General features: G+C 34.7%; 2 protein-coding genes across 3 annotated transcripts in view; one reads left to right on the top strand and one right to left on the bottom strand.

The window, feature by feature from the left end:
• Nucleotides 1-3812, top strand: part of CC1H1orf146 (chromosome C1 C1orf146 homolog) — a 59260-nt gene extending 55448 nt beyond the window's left edge. Inside the window, exons 4-6 of the mRNA XM_078451674.1 lie at nt 1534-1702; nt 2091-2169; nt 3052-3812. Coding sequence (XP_078307800.1) covers nt 1534-1702; nt 2091-2169; nt 3052-3186 — 383 coding nt within the window. The 3' untranslated portion in view covers nt 3187-3812. The remainder of the gene's footprint in view (nt 1-1533; nt 1703-2090; nt 2170-3051) is intronic.
• Nucleotides 3813-4213: 401 nt separating this feature from the next.
• Nucleotides 4214-15796, bottom strand: part of GLMN (glomulin, FKBP associated protein) — a 34606-nt gene continuing 23023 nt past the window's right edge. For both annotated transcript variants that reach the window (XM_060625407.2, XM_060625408.2), the window contains 8 exons: nt 15349-15390; nt 14586-14659; nt 13299-13383; nt 12709-12818; nt 11707-11770; nt 5248-5371; nt 4557-4639; nt 4214-4450 (listed from right to left, as the gene is read on the bottom strand). In XM_060625407.2, coding sequence (XP_060481390.2) covers nt 4334-4450; nt 4557-4639; nt 5248-5371; nt 11707-11770; nt 12709-12818; nt 13299-13383; nt 14586-14659; nt 15349-15390 — 699 coding nt within the window. In that variant the 3' untranslated portion in view covers nt 4214-4333. The remainder of the gene's footprint in view (nt 4451-4556; nt 4640-5247; nt 5372-11706; nt 11771-12708; nt 12819-13298; nt 13384-14585; nt 14660-15348; nt 15391-15796) is intronic.

Here is a 15796-nt window from a genome sequence, read left to right as displayed (position 1 = left end):
TTGTGATAGGGAAATGAGTGAAGTGATAAAAGAGGTGGAGGTAAAGGATTTTATCAGGAGGGTTGCAGACAGACTGATACTTTAGCAGAGGTTTTGGAAGACAGGCAGCTTTCAAAAGCTACTAGAGGGGCGCCTGGGTGGCTCGGTCGGTTGAGCGTCCGACTTCAGCTCAGGTCACCATCTCACGGTCCGTGAGTTCGAGCCCCGCGTCGGGCTCTGGGCTGATGGCTCAGAGCCTGGAGCCTGCTTCCGATTCTGTGTCTCCCTCTCTCTCTGCCCCTCCCCCGTTCATGCTCTGTCTCTCTGTCTCAAAAATAAGTAAACATTAAAAAAATTTAAAAAAAAAAGCTACTAGATGGGGGGGTGGGAGGGAGGGGAGGGTGGGTATTGAGGAGGGCACCTTTTGGGATGAGCACTGGGTGTTGTATGGAAACCAATTTGACAATAAATTTCATATATTGGAAAAAAAAAAAGCAGAAATGGTCAGACTGGATGAGGACTATTCTCAATGAGATGCATTCTAAATATAAAAGTAGAATAATCTGTACTTGACATTCTCATAGATCGTTGGCACACTATATTAGGTAACTTAAGCCTTAAATCAGTCTGCAAATATTTACATACAAAAAAATATGGAGACTGAGATAGTTGGACTAAAGTTTGTTGTAATCATAAGAGTGCAGTCCTAAATCTTGAAGAAATAAAAGTGAAAATCTGAAAGGTAATTAAAAAAAAAAAAAAAAAAGCTACTAGAAATAAAACTCCAGGCTGAAAGTGGTCCAACTTCAAACTCATCCTTCCTGGTTGAATAAAGAGCCCACACTAGGGAGAAGTGAAATGTTCTTGAATACCTCCTATGTGCCTTGGCCACTTTATATACTGTATCTTATTGAATCCTCTCAACAAACCCATGAACAATTATTATTGCCATCTTACAGATGGGGGAACTTAGGTTCAAAGAGGTTTATATAAATTGCCCAACTTCACTCAATTAGTATATAATCACTTTCCTCAGATTGTCTACTCCTCATCATTTAAACTGCTATAATTAGATCAAATTTCCTTTCAGGACTATTCTTACAGGCCTGATACTTTTTCAAAAATCCTAGGTAACTGCTTATCGAGTATATTAATGTATGTAATAGTTAATATTCTCTACAAAGGTTTCTTCAAGAAACAATTGAAGGCTTATCTTCCTTTGATTTTCAGCTTTAAAAAAAATCATTATAACACACAAAAAAACTTTTCACTAAAATTAGGCATTACTATGTATACAGTGCCATCATCAGAAAATGATGACCAATACATTTTTCCTCTTATTTAGAATAAGCCATCCTTTTATATAGAGCACTTCAAAGAATTACCAAAATCATTTTGTAGTTTAAGAATTTTGTTATAGTAACTTCTGTTCCTTATGGGTTTAGGTCCTGTACACTTAACCAGCTATATGAATTTTTGTTGATTTTGTGGAGTTTACAAAATATTTTATTATTATGACAAAGTGATGTTTTATATTTTGTTCACCTTTCCTAGGAGTTGCATTTTTATTGATGGATGCTAAAGAATGCTTTACATCAGCTGAAGAAATATTTCTAGCCAAAATTGAGAAGTTTACTAATATTCACCAAAATAGCTTTTTGGTTCTGTCTGCTGCCTTCCATGGGCCTGAGGAATGGAAACTGATGTTCAGGATTCAGCAGAGGTATGGATGAATAGTACTATAGACTTTTCTTAAATTACAATATGCTCACTTTTGTTCTTAATCCTTTTAAACAGGTGAATTGTGTTTTGCCAAAAAATAAATGTTATAATATTAACTTGTCACAGTTAACAAAATGCAGGCCTAATGGGTATTCCAAGAATGAGGGTAACAAGTTTCAGAGTTCATGCTGATTTCTGAGATTCTCCTGCAAGACCAAAACAAAAGTGAACATTTCAGTCTGTTCAATCCTGGCTATAAAGTTTATCATATCCTCTGTGGAATAGGCAGGGCATAAATAAATGACAAGAGCTTTCTCTCTCCTTTCTGTTTACTTAACAGATGTCTATATAAGTTATATAATGTATTTAACTTATGAATTATTTTTCAGATTCCTGGGTAGTAACTTACGGATACTTCCAGTACACAACACAGTAGATGTTATTAATCTTATGTGCACTATAGCTAAGGTGAGTCACCTGAGGAAAATGACACATACATAAAAACTCATAGATTTTAAGGTTCTTGACTTCAAAATGCACACTCTCTTGAGCAGGATTGACAAATACTGTTTCTGTTCCCCTCAGAGAAGTTGCTCTTTCAGCATGCAACTCTTGGAAGCCTGAACTCAGCCTCTCAAGTCTTCTCAATTTACTTCTGGTAGTCATTACCACAATGACTAACTTTAGGCCAAAAGAGCATTTGGCATATATACATTGTGTTGGTCCTACTGGTTACTTAAATCTTCCTTTAAGTTCTAAAATATAATTATTGATCAGGTTGTAGTCAAGAACTGTCAAAGTGCATTCTTTTTTAAAGTTTACTTATTTATTTTGAGAGCACGTGTGCGCATGAGCAGGGGAGGGGCAGAGAGACAGAGAGAGAGAGAGGGAGAGAGAATCCCAAGGAGGGTCCACACTGTCAGCTCAGAGCCCCAGGGAGATCATGACCTGAGCTGAAATCAAGAGTTGGACACTTAACCAACTGAGCCACGCAGGTGCCTCAAGTACAAACATTTTATTTTATAGAATGATCTTCACTTCACAAGTTACCATTTTCTTTTCATGCTTGTCCTCTGTGAAGTGTGCCCTAGGCAGAGTTAGGTGTTTCTTACTCTTATACTTGGAACAGATCTTCATTAAAGCAATTCTTAAAGTATTCTTTTGACTTGTTTGAAATTCCTTAAAGACAGAGCTCAGGTATTTTTCTTTTACTGACTTAACTCACACATAGTATTTAGCACAGAAGGTGATTTGATATTTGTTGAATAAGTGAAAGTTTATATTTTTATATGACCCTGTAAAAATAATTTATTTCTGTAAATAATGTTGCATGTTTATAACTTCTTACAGATGGCCTCCAAACCATACATAGATAACATCTGCTATAGAATGGTAACAACTGAGGCTTACATCATTGAGCAAAGTCCTGTTTGGAAAACACTTCAAAAGTTAAAACTGAGTAGCGATTCATTTAACCCAAACTAGAGTATCAATTACAAATGTCCTTTTGGGAGAATATTAAAATAATTAGACCACTTAAATTATAATGTTAAAATATATATTTACTTTAAAGATTTTTAAAAATTTTAAATAAAATGGATATGACCAAAAATGATTTTATTTTCAGTTTTGTTGAGTAATTCCTTTAATAATGTTTAGAAAACACTGGTACATACATATATTTAAAAAGTCAGATGCAGTTTTTTAATGATACAAATTAAGTTGGATGGATAAGTATTTACTACAAAATAAAAACACAGCATTTTTTAACTAGCCCCTTAGACTAAAAGGAAAGTCACATACACTTTTTAGCTTTTCCACAAAGGCTGCCAGGATTTTCTAAAATTAATCTTTGCAGATGCTTTCATGTTGTAACTACTGCTAGAGAGGTGGTGATGGAACTCTGCCCCCTAAGACTCCTCCTGAGGCAAGGAAAGGAAGGGAAATTAAGAGAAGCAGCCAACTGGCCCAACTGAAAACTTCTGTGTACACTTTTAGAGTGGTGTGATATCTTATTTGACACTAGGAGTTCTATTTTTTTTTTTTTTATGTTTATTTATTTTTGAGAGAGAGAGACAGAGTGTGAGCTGGGGAAAGGGCAGAGATAGAGAGACACAGAATCCAAAGCAAGCTCCAGGCTCTGAGCTGTCAGCACAGAGCCCGACGCAGGGCTTGAACTCACAAGCTGTGAGATCATGACCTGAGCCGAAGTCAGACACTTAACCGACTGAGCCACCCAGGTGCCCCAACACTAGGAGTTCTAAAATGTGTCATAGCATCTAACTGGAACATAAAGTGTATCAATGTATTTATAAACTCACTACAACTGTATGAATGCATAAAGGCAATTCAACTACATTTTATGAAATTATAACATAAAATTATTAGTTTGTACTGGATTTTCAGTAGTAGGATTTAGAATACATATATGGGCATCATTACCATCTAGATAGATTATCTTTTTAAAACCAAAGAATACTACTGATCCATAATGTGTCATCACAGAAACCAATAACTGAGAAAGGTTACATTTATTTTTCTAGTATTTTACAGAAAAGTTTTTATAAAGATATTAAATAATCATAATGGAAAATACAGTATTTTACTTGTTTTTATTTTGGGAAATGGAGGTTCATTTTATCCCAATATTTTCTTCAGGGGTAGACTTTGTTTTTATTTCAATGAGTTCTTCTACTCGAGCCAGAACACTTTCAATCAAATCAAATGTGAAAAGAGCTGAATGTAGAACCTGCAATGCCAAGGAAAGTTAGTGTTATATTAATGTTGCTGTTAAAGCAAAAAAAGAAAGTAGAAAGTCCTCAGCTGGATGTAGCTTAGGAAAATTTCAGATATACCTTAAGCTGCATTTCAGGTGGCATATTAGGGATCTCTTCTCCACCTACAGTTACAGAACAAAGATCTTTAGATTTCTGGACATCTGTTAAGGGAAGAAAAAAATTTAACCATTAAAAATCTCTCAGATTTCAATAATCAATTTATAACCTACTTTCATTATTATATATCTGTTACACTGAAAAGAAATTTCTAGTAATGCCTTTAAGAAATATCCCCACAGATATATAGAAAAGAGAAGATCATTATAGTAGAATTGCCGACTTTAAAAAATAATTCTGAATCTGAGATTCTTTTTTGTAATTTATACAGATTTACTTGAGAGTGAGGTTGGCGGTGAGGACAGGTGGGGGGATGGACAGAGCCATACCAAAGTTAGTGAAATATACAAACAGAAATACTTGTAATACAGTTAGATTCTTAATCAGAATTTGATCTTAATCTGGTTTTAAACCAGAATATACTTCAATTTGTTTTAAATCTTTGTTAACCCAATTTCAATTTCAACTGGCTTTACAGATATGTTAAAAATCATTTTAATTATAAATGAAATGACTTAACTGTCATGGTTCCTTGTTTGTTATAAAATAAACAACTATGATATTAGAGAGTTCTTTATTTTGAATATACATAACAGTTCTAAAATTTGACTAATTTTTAGACCTAACTAAAAATGAAATACACATTACCAACCTTGGCTATTTTCTTGGCTATTTTTAATTTCTGCTTCATAATGTGCTTTTGACATATTAAGTCCTGTATGGAGTGGCTTTAAGAAATTATTCTCAATCTTTCCAAGTTCTGTCCATAATCCAGTCTGTTCAGAAGAATTAATGAAAGAATTAGTTATTTGGTTCAACATTTTTTGATCGCCCACTATTATTAAACACATGTTAAGAGCTCAAGAAACAAAAATAAAATCTGATCCTTGCCTTCCAAGATAGTTTACTATTTAATAACACATTCATGCATACATTTAGTTATTTTATGTGAATACCAATCAAAATAAAATACCAATCAAAACAAAAATGTACTTTGGATACTACACTCATTCCTACACCATCTGGACAGCTCCTGACTTTGAGATGTGTAACATACAAGTTTTATCCGTGAGAAAATTATTTGAGAATAATCCATATGATGAGACACTTCTTTTCCTGTAAAAACCATCCCTACAATGACTACCTTATATATTCCTTCAACTCATGATCTTTCAATTGATAGCCTTGTCACAGATCTAGTTCTAAAGGATTCTTTCCCTTCTCTATTAATGGAAACATTTCTAACACAAAGCTGTTAATGAACTTTCTGGTGATCCATGTAGATAGAAATTTTACCTGCCTAGGACAGCTTAGGGTTATTCTGTCATCCATATTAGAAGTTTTTATTCCAAGAGCATTTCCTCTTATATTACTCAAAGGAGGGGAGTCACAAAGTCTTAATTTTATTAGAAAGGAAGAAAGGGAAATGAGAGGGGAGGGGTGGGTCATGGGGAAGAGAAAGGAGACAGGAGAGAACAAGAGGAGGTAGAAGAAGAGAGAAAATTCATTAATTTTATTAAAAGTTTCCAGGGGCTCTTTACAAAGGAAAATAGGTGAAAAAGGGAAACTTAGGAACCCAATTATCCTTAACTAAAAGTGGATCACTTGAAAGCCTATTTTGTATTCAAGTTTTGGTTATTCAGTTCCAAATAGTATCTTTTATCATGTATACAAATATGTCATAAAATAGATTTTATTCATAGTTATATAGAAGTTCTTAAATGTCAATGTGCTAGTTAAAAATGTAGATTTCTGTGCTTTACTCGAAGACTTTGAGTAGATTTGGGGCTGAACCCAGGAATTTGCATTTATGCGCATAAAAGAATACCCAGATGATTTTGATTAGGACCATATGTTAAGATATAATGATCCGGGGTGCCTGGGTGCCTCAGTTGGCTAAGCGTCTGACTTCGGCTCATGTCATGATCTCGTGGTTCTTTAGTTTGAGCCTTGCATTGGGCTCTGTGTGGACAGCTCAGAGCCTGGAGCCTGCTTCAGATTCTGTCTCCCTCTCTTTGCCCCTCCCCCACTCATGCTCTCTCTCACTGTCTCTCTCTAAATCAATAAATAAACACACCAAAAAAAATTAAAAAAAAAAAGATACAATGATCCAAGGGGCACCTTCATAGCTCAGTCGCTTAGGCATCTTACTTGGGCTCAGGTCACAAATCTCTCAGGTTTGTGAGTTAGAGCCCCGCATTGAGCTCTGTGCTGACAGCTCAGAGCCTGGAGCCTGGTTTGGAATCTGTGACTCCCCTCTTCTCTCTGCCTCCCCCCCGTTCACGTTCTCTCTCTGTGTCTCTCTCAAAAAATAAATAAATGTTAAAAAAAAAAAAGATACAATGATCCCATCCAGGGGCACCTGGGTGACTTGGTTGACTGAGCATCTGACTCTTGATTTCAGCTCAGGGCATGATCCCAGGGTGGTGGGATTGAGCCCTGCATCAAGCTCTGCACTAAGCATGGAGCTTGCTTATGATTCTCTTTCCCTCTCTCTCTCCCCCACCCGGGTTCATGTCCTCTCTCTCTAAAAAAATAAAATAGCCCTATCCAATGCCAATGAGGGAGTAAATTTTTAATTGAAAATGTTTTTTAATCCTAATTTTAAATAGTCATATGTGGCTACTACCTACTATATTGGACAGTGAAAATCTAGGAGGTCTTTATTAAGACTTTAGTTGTTTTTAATGGCAATTTATTTTAACATACAACACGTTATCATAAAACTCGTAATAAGGCAATAAAAACATGTGGCAAAATTAGGCTACAGCAAATCTGTTGGGCATTCTGTCCAGCTAATTCTACAAATCTTTCATATGATGAAGTGTAATTTTAGAAGCATGTAGGAGTGAAGAAGTTGTGGAAATAAGAATATTCTCTCTCTTAAAATTAAGGTTACTAGGTCTTTAAAAAAAATACCACAAAGAAAATCATTTTAAGATTTCTTTTATCTTCAATGTCTAGAAAAAGTAACTTAAGAATTTTAAATAGTTACAATAAGGATAAAGATGTGATGTTCTCACAAATGCTTGCTTTTTTTCCTAAAATTTTTTTTAACATATATTCATTTTTGAGAGATACAGACAGCATGAGCAGGGGAGGGGGAAGAGAGAGGGAGACAGAATCTGAAGCAGGCTCCAGGCTCTGAGCTGTCAGTACAGAGCCCAGCGTGGGGCTCAAACTCACAAACCATGAGGTGATGACCTGAGCTGAAGTCGGACACTTAACAGACTGAACCACCCAGGCACCCAACAAATGCTTGTTTTTAATTTTTACCCAAGTAGACTCACTTAATGTAGTTAAATTCTTTCAGTTGTAAAGCTTACCTATATATTTCAAAATCCACTGGAGTCTATCTCACAAAAGGAAGACTAGGCAGTTCTGACACATAATGCAATTTATTGCCAGAACAGACAGGGACCTGTCAGGAATAATCAGCCATGACACTGAAGAAATAAAGGAAGGAAACAAATAACACCCAGTTTTCCCCTTTCTCCTTATTTGAATATGATTCTTATTTATGAAGTATTGTTTATTCTTAATTACAAAGCATACGATACTTATTTATGAAGTAGTATTGTAGAACTTCTACTGTTTCTAATATTAATACTGTAATAATAAGGAATGTGTGTCACCTGAAGTCCTCTTGCTCAGCAAATAATACACAAGGGATATGTTTCAATAAATGAAAACCCAAAATATGGATTACACAGGATTATATGTATGTGTATATATGCCAGATACAGTTATTTTCCTAAATGAAAAGCATATATGCCTATATTATACAATTCAATTTTTAAAAATTCCCAATTCTTGTAGCCTTTACAATCTCACATTGTTTCCTTTGACCTTGTTTTCATTGTACATATTATAAGCACAAATTATTTAGGACAAAGAATGGACAAGCAGGCAGATGGAAAAGGATATGAGTAGATAGGACAGACGGTGAGGGATAAAATTATTATGGACTGTGTATTAGAATAAATTATTGTAATTTAAAACAACTAACATTTAACATATCGTTAATAAAAACTAGGTTGGAGGTGCCTGGGTGGCTCAGTCAGGTAAGCATGTGACTCTTGATTTTGGCTCAGGTCATGATCTCATGGTCGTGAGATTAAGCCCCACATCAGACTCTGCGCTGACAGTGCGGGAGCTGCTTGGGATTCTCTCTCCCTCTCTCTCTGACCCTTCCCCACTTCCGCTTGTGCATTCTCTCTCTCTCTCAAAATCAATAAGCTGGTTTTGCCAGTTGAGATGGAGGTTCAACTTAAAAACTGAGAACAAACTGAGGGTTGATGGGGGGTGGGAGGGAGGGGAGGGTGGGTGATGGGTACTGAGGAGGGCACCTTTTGGGATGAGCACTGGGTGTTGTATGGAAACCAATTTGACAATAAATTTCATATATTGAAAAAAAATAAATACACTTAAAAAAAAAGAAGAGATGGAGGTTCAAGAAAAGTTTTGTTGAATCTGAAGTATGGGAGAAGGTGCCTAAAACTTACGAAGAGATAAAGAGAAATGAAATAGGGTGAAGAGGGGAATGACATATGAAAAGAATAAGTCAGCTGACAGCAATCCAGAAGAGCAGGAAAAGAAATGGATGATTATTCAATTATGAATCACTTTGTTTTGTATTTGAATGATCCTCTTAATATCCCTGTATACCTTTCTGACTGCTTTTCAGCTTTTCATCTGGCTAGTTACCCTCTCAGCATGCTTAACTGATCAAAAACAGGTACTGGTAGGAGTCTTTTTGAATAAAACTACCCATAATTCAGCCTCACTAGGGTATCATTTTGATTCTTCCTTAATCAAAACGTATAAAAACTCAGAAGCTGTCATTTTTTGATCAGCCATAGCACACAGATTTACCTGTCATGTATATACATGACCTATTATAACTGCACTTGGGAGAAATACTTCTATGATGAACAAACAGGCTCTTAACCTGCCTCAAAGATAACAGGTTGCCCATCTTGGACTGAGTTTTTTTGCTAATCTCTTTGGTATAATAATTCTTATGGTAACTTGCATGGCAATACTTTGGGATATTTGAATCCCAAGAAATTTTTTTAAACCAGTAAATAATAAAGCAATCTTGTAAACTGGTTGTATCCTTTTCTTCACCATTTAATGGTCAAGCCAAATAAAAGGCATTATCTATGGGCATAATAGCAGATATTGCACAATGCTAAACTGCTCTGTTTTCCCTCTCTAGGCAGAGGCCCATCTGCTGTCCCTGCAGTACAGTGTTCCATACCTAATAAATCTAACACTCGTAATCAAGAAGATATTATTTCTCCCTGACAGTCAAATTAGGTCATCTCTAGGTGTGGCCTTTCATGATCACTAAAAAAGTAAAAACTTATACCATACCCTAAGGACACCCTCCTGAAGCCTCAGGGCCTCCAATGCTGCTGAATATCACTTGTTAGCTTTTCTGTTTTTACCACAAGCTCCTTTAGGAATCAGGATATACTGTGATTCAAAGGTTCTGGCCATTGCCTGGGGTCATGGCTGTCTCTACCACTTACTAGGTATGGGCCCTTCTGCAAGTTAAAGATCCTTCCTAAGCCTATATTATCTTTGAAAAGCTATAAAAAAAAAAAAAAAAAAAAAGGCAGAAAAGGACACAGCAAACTTCTGATGACAAGTGTTTTACATTTGATAAAGATTTGGATAAGGGGTGCCTGGGTGGCTCGGTTGAGTGTCTCTTGATTTCAGCTCAGGTCATGATTCCAGGGTTGTGGGACTGAGCCCATCAGGTTCTGCAATGAGTATGAAGCCTGCTTAAGATTCTCTTGCTCTCCCTCTGCCCCTGTCCTCTGCTCTCGCTTTCTCTCTCAAATAAAAAAAAAATAAAAAAAAATTAAAAAAAGACTTGGATTAATCCTATCCGTTTGTTACAACTCAGAGATATTCGCTTAAAATTTGTGCATTTCATTTTATGTAAATGTTATCTCAAAGAAAAACTACAGACAGATATTTAACTCTATTGAAATATATGCTGAAATATGTACGGGCAAGTATGCTCTCTGCATACAGTTTACTATGAAGTGCATAAAAAATAGACTGGTGAATAGATGGTAGAGAGATGGAGACATGATAAAAGTAGAGTAAAATGTTAATGGTAGCATCTTGGTGGTAAGTCGGTGTGATATTGTAAAATTATATTTCACTTTGGTTGTATGTTTGGAAAACTTCACTGCAAGATGTAGGGGAAAAATAAGCACACTGTAGAGAATAAGCACAAGTCAATAATAGCAAGTAACTGTTTCTGGCTGAAGAGGGATAAACAGGTCAAAACCCTGCATCTACTAAATTCAGTCAAGAGGAAAGGAAATTGCTACTTACAAACTTCTCATTCCAAATCATGACTGACTTAAATTTTCTTTAAAACTCTCTTGCATCCTTACATAAAAACCAATTACTTTCATTTCTTTTATTACTTTCTTAAAAAAAACAAAACTAAAACCAGATTAACAACACATGTAATTTAGGTAGTTACAATTTAAATAGAGATGACACATTGTGGGAAAACAACTATTAGAATAGGTAGAAAGAGAGGGGAAGATAAAAAGCAAATCTAATTTTACTGTATGACAAATCTTCCTCAAATAGTTTTGTCTTCATTGAATACCTCTAATGATGCACTATTTAAAGAAAAAAAACAAAACAAAACACTTCCCACACATTATCCAAAAGGTGCTATTAACAGATTTTAGTGCTGAAAATGCTTCAATTAGAGGATATCAAATTATCAGATGATTTTATTTTAGACATCTTAGACTTACAATCATGAACTAGAGGTGGAGGCAACTGAACAAGACACCCAAATATATGCTGGGCTCCAAAAGTTTAGTTAACTTACGACTTGCAACTTACCTACCTGACAGGGCTAAGCAATGCTTACAGCAAGATGGCAAGGGTTAAAAAAGAGAAATTGAAAGGGAAGCTGGATGTGAAGTAGTAAGAGCTCCTAAGAATTCACTTCATGTTTCAGAATTCTTACTGACACGTCTCCCAGCCTTTGTAGCTGGGTAAGATATTAAATATTGGCTTGTGCATTTTGAATATACTCAGTTTAATTTTTAAAAATTTCACTTACTTGATTGTCTTTTTCATTATCTTTGATAACCAAATATCTCAATAAATTTAATGAAGCCATTATCCTGTTAATTAAAAACACATAACTTGTTATTTACAATACAGTATTATATAATCAGCAATTTCAATGAATAAAATAAGTTAAAACCTTGGGTATATTTTTACAATTATATTTGCCATTAGAAACTATTCCCTTTAACACATCTTTTGTAGTAGTAATTATCATTCTTGTTCTTCAAGTTCACAAAATACAACTGTGAAAATTATAAGGGAGCATTGTTATCTTTTAATACTTGAGAGTATCATCTCTTGCATCCTGAATTTTAAGATTCCTTTATAAATGCTTACAACCACTTATCATCCACTGTGTAGACTAAAAGTGAAATTACATGTTCTCTATATAAAAAAAATGATATCCTTGGGGCACCTGGGTGGCTCAGTCAGTTAAGCGTCCAACTTCGGTTCAGGTCATGATCTCACAGTTTGTGGGTTCGAGCCCCCCGTTGGGTTCTGTGCTGACAGCTCAGAGCCTGGAGCCTGCTTTAGATTCTGTGTCTCCCTCTCTCTGTCCCTTCCCCATTCACGCTCTATCTCTCAAAAATAAATAAACATTAAAAATATTGTTTTAATAAAAAAATGATGTCCTAGAAAACAAAACAATATAACCCAAACATGTAAGTCTTTTATGTAAGTTATACTGAAATTCTTAGTTTTCAGTCACCAATGCTTAGAGTTAGTTGCAAATCCTTATGAGCTGTACAATGGAATGCAGGGTACATCATAGGTATAAAATCATACTGTTGGTCATGCTTTTGGAAAGAGGAGTTTTTAATTTTGTTTTTACATAGCATCTAATTACTAAAATATGAAAATCTTTATGTAATTTTATGAATTAACCATAACTCATAACAGGAAAATACACCTTATTTGTTTAGGTTTGCTAAGCAGGGGTTTCACATTTTTTTTAATTTACTATGTGAACCTTAGTAATGGTCAACCTTACCTATCTGAATTTTGAAGTAAATCTGTTTCAGCACCCTCTGGGAGAAAGAGTACCAAATCTAGAAGTGAAATCAGCTGTGGTCCTGTAAACCATTTGTTGTCATGTGTTTTCTGAAAAGCAAAAGAAAAATTAGGAAAGATTTTAAGTAATAGTTGGTAAATTCACGTGTTTTTCTAGTACCCTCATACTACAAAAATAAACATTACACATTTAAAATATGTTTCTAAACTTAAATTTTCATTCATTCACACTATTTCTAGACAATGGGAACAAACTGCCAGTTTGAAAACATTGATGCACTCTTTGTTTTCAGTATGAAATTACTGACTATTCATAAACAGATTAGACTTAAGTTTCCATTGATATTTCAGAAGTACAGAGCAAAACAAAATCATATTCTTAGCTCAAAGAATGAATACAATTTAAATGTATAGTTAATAAAATTTCAAAATTCATGTTTTTAAAAAAGAAATAGTAGAAATGGTGAAAAAATATACCCTGATACTAGATTTACATTAGTGTATTCCACAAATGAATATATATATCTCACAAAGTAAAAAAGATAATCAACACCTGAGCTATGCTCTTACCTTTAATGACACATCAATTTGATTTTTGATATTTTGAATAATGAAAGCCTCCACACCTGAATGGTTACTTGTATTCAATAAGCACCTTGAAAGCAAAATTACAATACATTTGAATTTATCCTGGACTCTATTATACTTAAACAATGCTGAAAATTTTACAAATTCAAATGGACCATGTGTTATTTCTAAAAATACAAAAATCTGTGAAGACAATTAGCAAGGTGATCAACCAATTGCCAAATTACTTGTTGTGGTTATTGCTCTAACTGGCAAATTCTATTTTCACTGGATCTTTCCAACAAGAAATTTCTATTAAATCAAATATGAATCTTTTGTGAATATAGTTGCAGTGATTTGACATGGCAAAAATGGGCACTAATAACCTAAAATCTCCCAAAATTATTCCCTGTGAAGGTAGACTAGTTGTGTTAGACTAACTTAATTGCAAAAAAAGGAAACAGTATGACTAGCTTAAGAAAGGGGGATTTCTTGGTAGGGACATAGGTAAATCAGAACAGGAAAACTGGTATTAAGACATAAGCATCAAATTAAAATTTCATAAACCTGGTCTAAGTCTTATTGATAGAAGTAAAGATGGGATTAAGAATGCTAGTGTTGGCCAATTCCAAAAGAAGACTTACTAGCATTTTGACATTGCCCAAATCGGTGTTTAACTCATTTTTACTACCAGGCATGTCAACAGACTAAGGTCTGCAGGCCAAATCCAACCTGTTGCCTGTTTTGTTTTATTGGAATATATTCACCTCCACTACAAAGGCAAAGTTGAATAGTTGCAACAGAGACTGAGTGATGCATAAAGCCTGTATTTGCTATTTGGCCCTTTACAGCTGCTCTTTAACTCAGAGAGTTGCTAGAATCTTTTCCTTTTCAAACAGCACTATTAATAATCTCTACTTTTAACTTAAAAGTGAATAGCCTATCCAAGTTATAACTCCAGAGCAATTAATTTCAACAGTGAATAATGGAGATTACTGACATGTAAAGTTCCATCAGGAGACTTATCAATCTCTAATCTCTCTCTAGTCTATTTTAATTTTAGACTATTTCAATTAGTTGAGCTGAAATACTATTATTCATATGAGTCCATAATATTTAACTAACCCTTCTCTACCCATAGGGATAAGAGAATTTATTATAATATGGTTTCCAAGTACAGTAGATTACATGTAAAACATATTGAAATACTGTAGCCTGGAATAATTAAATGGTATTAATTTGGTTTTTAATCAACTACAACCATTCTTGACAACCGTTCTTGATACATACCTAAATAACGTATATTTGCCTTGTGAATCCAACTTGTTAATATACAGCTGAAGCATAGCTAAACTCTTTTTCCTCTAGAATCAAACAAATAATATTGTTACATAAACTGAATGAAGATTACAGTTGACTTTTCAACACAAGGAATTTGAAATGTGCAGGTCCACTTACAGTGGATTTTTTCTGGCATATAGTTCTGTAAATGTACTTTCCTTATGATTTTTTTTCCTATGAATTTTTAAATAACATTTTCTTTTCTCTAGCTTAGTTTATTGCACGCATATAGTATATAATGTAACATACAAACTATATGTTAATCAACTGTTTATGTTATCAGTAAGGCTTCTGGTCACTAGGAGGCATTATGGAGTCAAAAGTTATACCTGGCTTTTTGACTAACGCAGGGGGATGGCGCCACTAATCCCTGCATAGTTCAAGAGTCAGCTGTAAATTATTCAAGAAAATTTCTCATTGTAAAGGGGCACCTGGGTGGCTCAGTCAGCTGAGCATCCAACTCTTGATTTCAGCTCAGGTCATGATCCCCAGGGTTGTGGGACTGAACCCCACATTGAGCTCTGTGCTGAGCTTGGATCCTGTTTAAGATTCTCATTCATTCATATTCCCTCTCTCTCTCCCCCACCCCCCTCTGCCCCTCCTCCCTGCTCCAGCACACAGCCCAGCTCACTCTCTCTCCCTCTCAAAAAAAAAAAAAAAAAAAAAAAATCTTCACTCTAACTCATTATTTATTTCTAAAACATTTACATACCAATGTCTCAATGGGGCAAAGCGTCATTACTTTGACTAGGCCCTGGAAATAAAAACAAAACAAACAAAAACCACCATTCAGATGATAATAGATTATATTGACAATAAACAACTATATTATCAATGGATACTAAAATTTCAGAGAAGGGAAGGTAGGAGATTTAAAAATTAAGTAAATTTTTCTCTGAGCCTTTCGTTCCACTGTTACATATGAGGAAGCAAAGTACAATCTGTTTTGTAAGTAATGTTGAATGGGGATGTTACAAAGCATAAATTTAGAAGTGTAATTTACAATTATGTCTAGGGTGGCAAAAAATGAAACCAGACATGGAAAATATAATCCATTCATTAAAAACAATCACTGTTAATATACTAATATCCATGTTTTCCTATTTAAATAGTAGAAAAACAGGTTTCTTCGTTAACATCTAAAGACCCACCTGGCTATG

The sequence above is a fragment of the Panthera onca genome, chromosome C1 (assembly GCF_046562875.1).
Source record: "Panthera onca isolate mPanOnc1 chromosome C1, mPanOnc1 haplotype 2, whole genome shotgun sequence".
In the NCBI taxonomy this organism is placed as follows: Eukaryota; Metazoa; Chordata; class Mammalia; order Carnivora; family Felidae; genus Panthera; species Panthera onca.
This window is presented reverse-complemented; position numbering and strand designations above follow the sequence as displayed.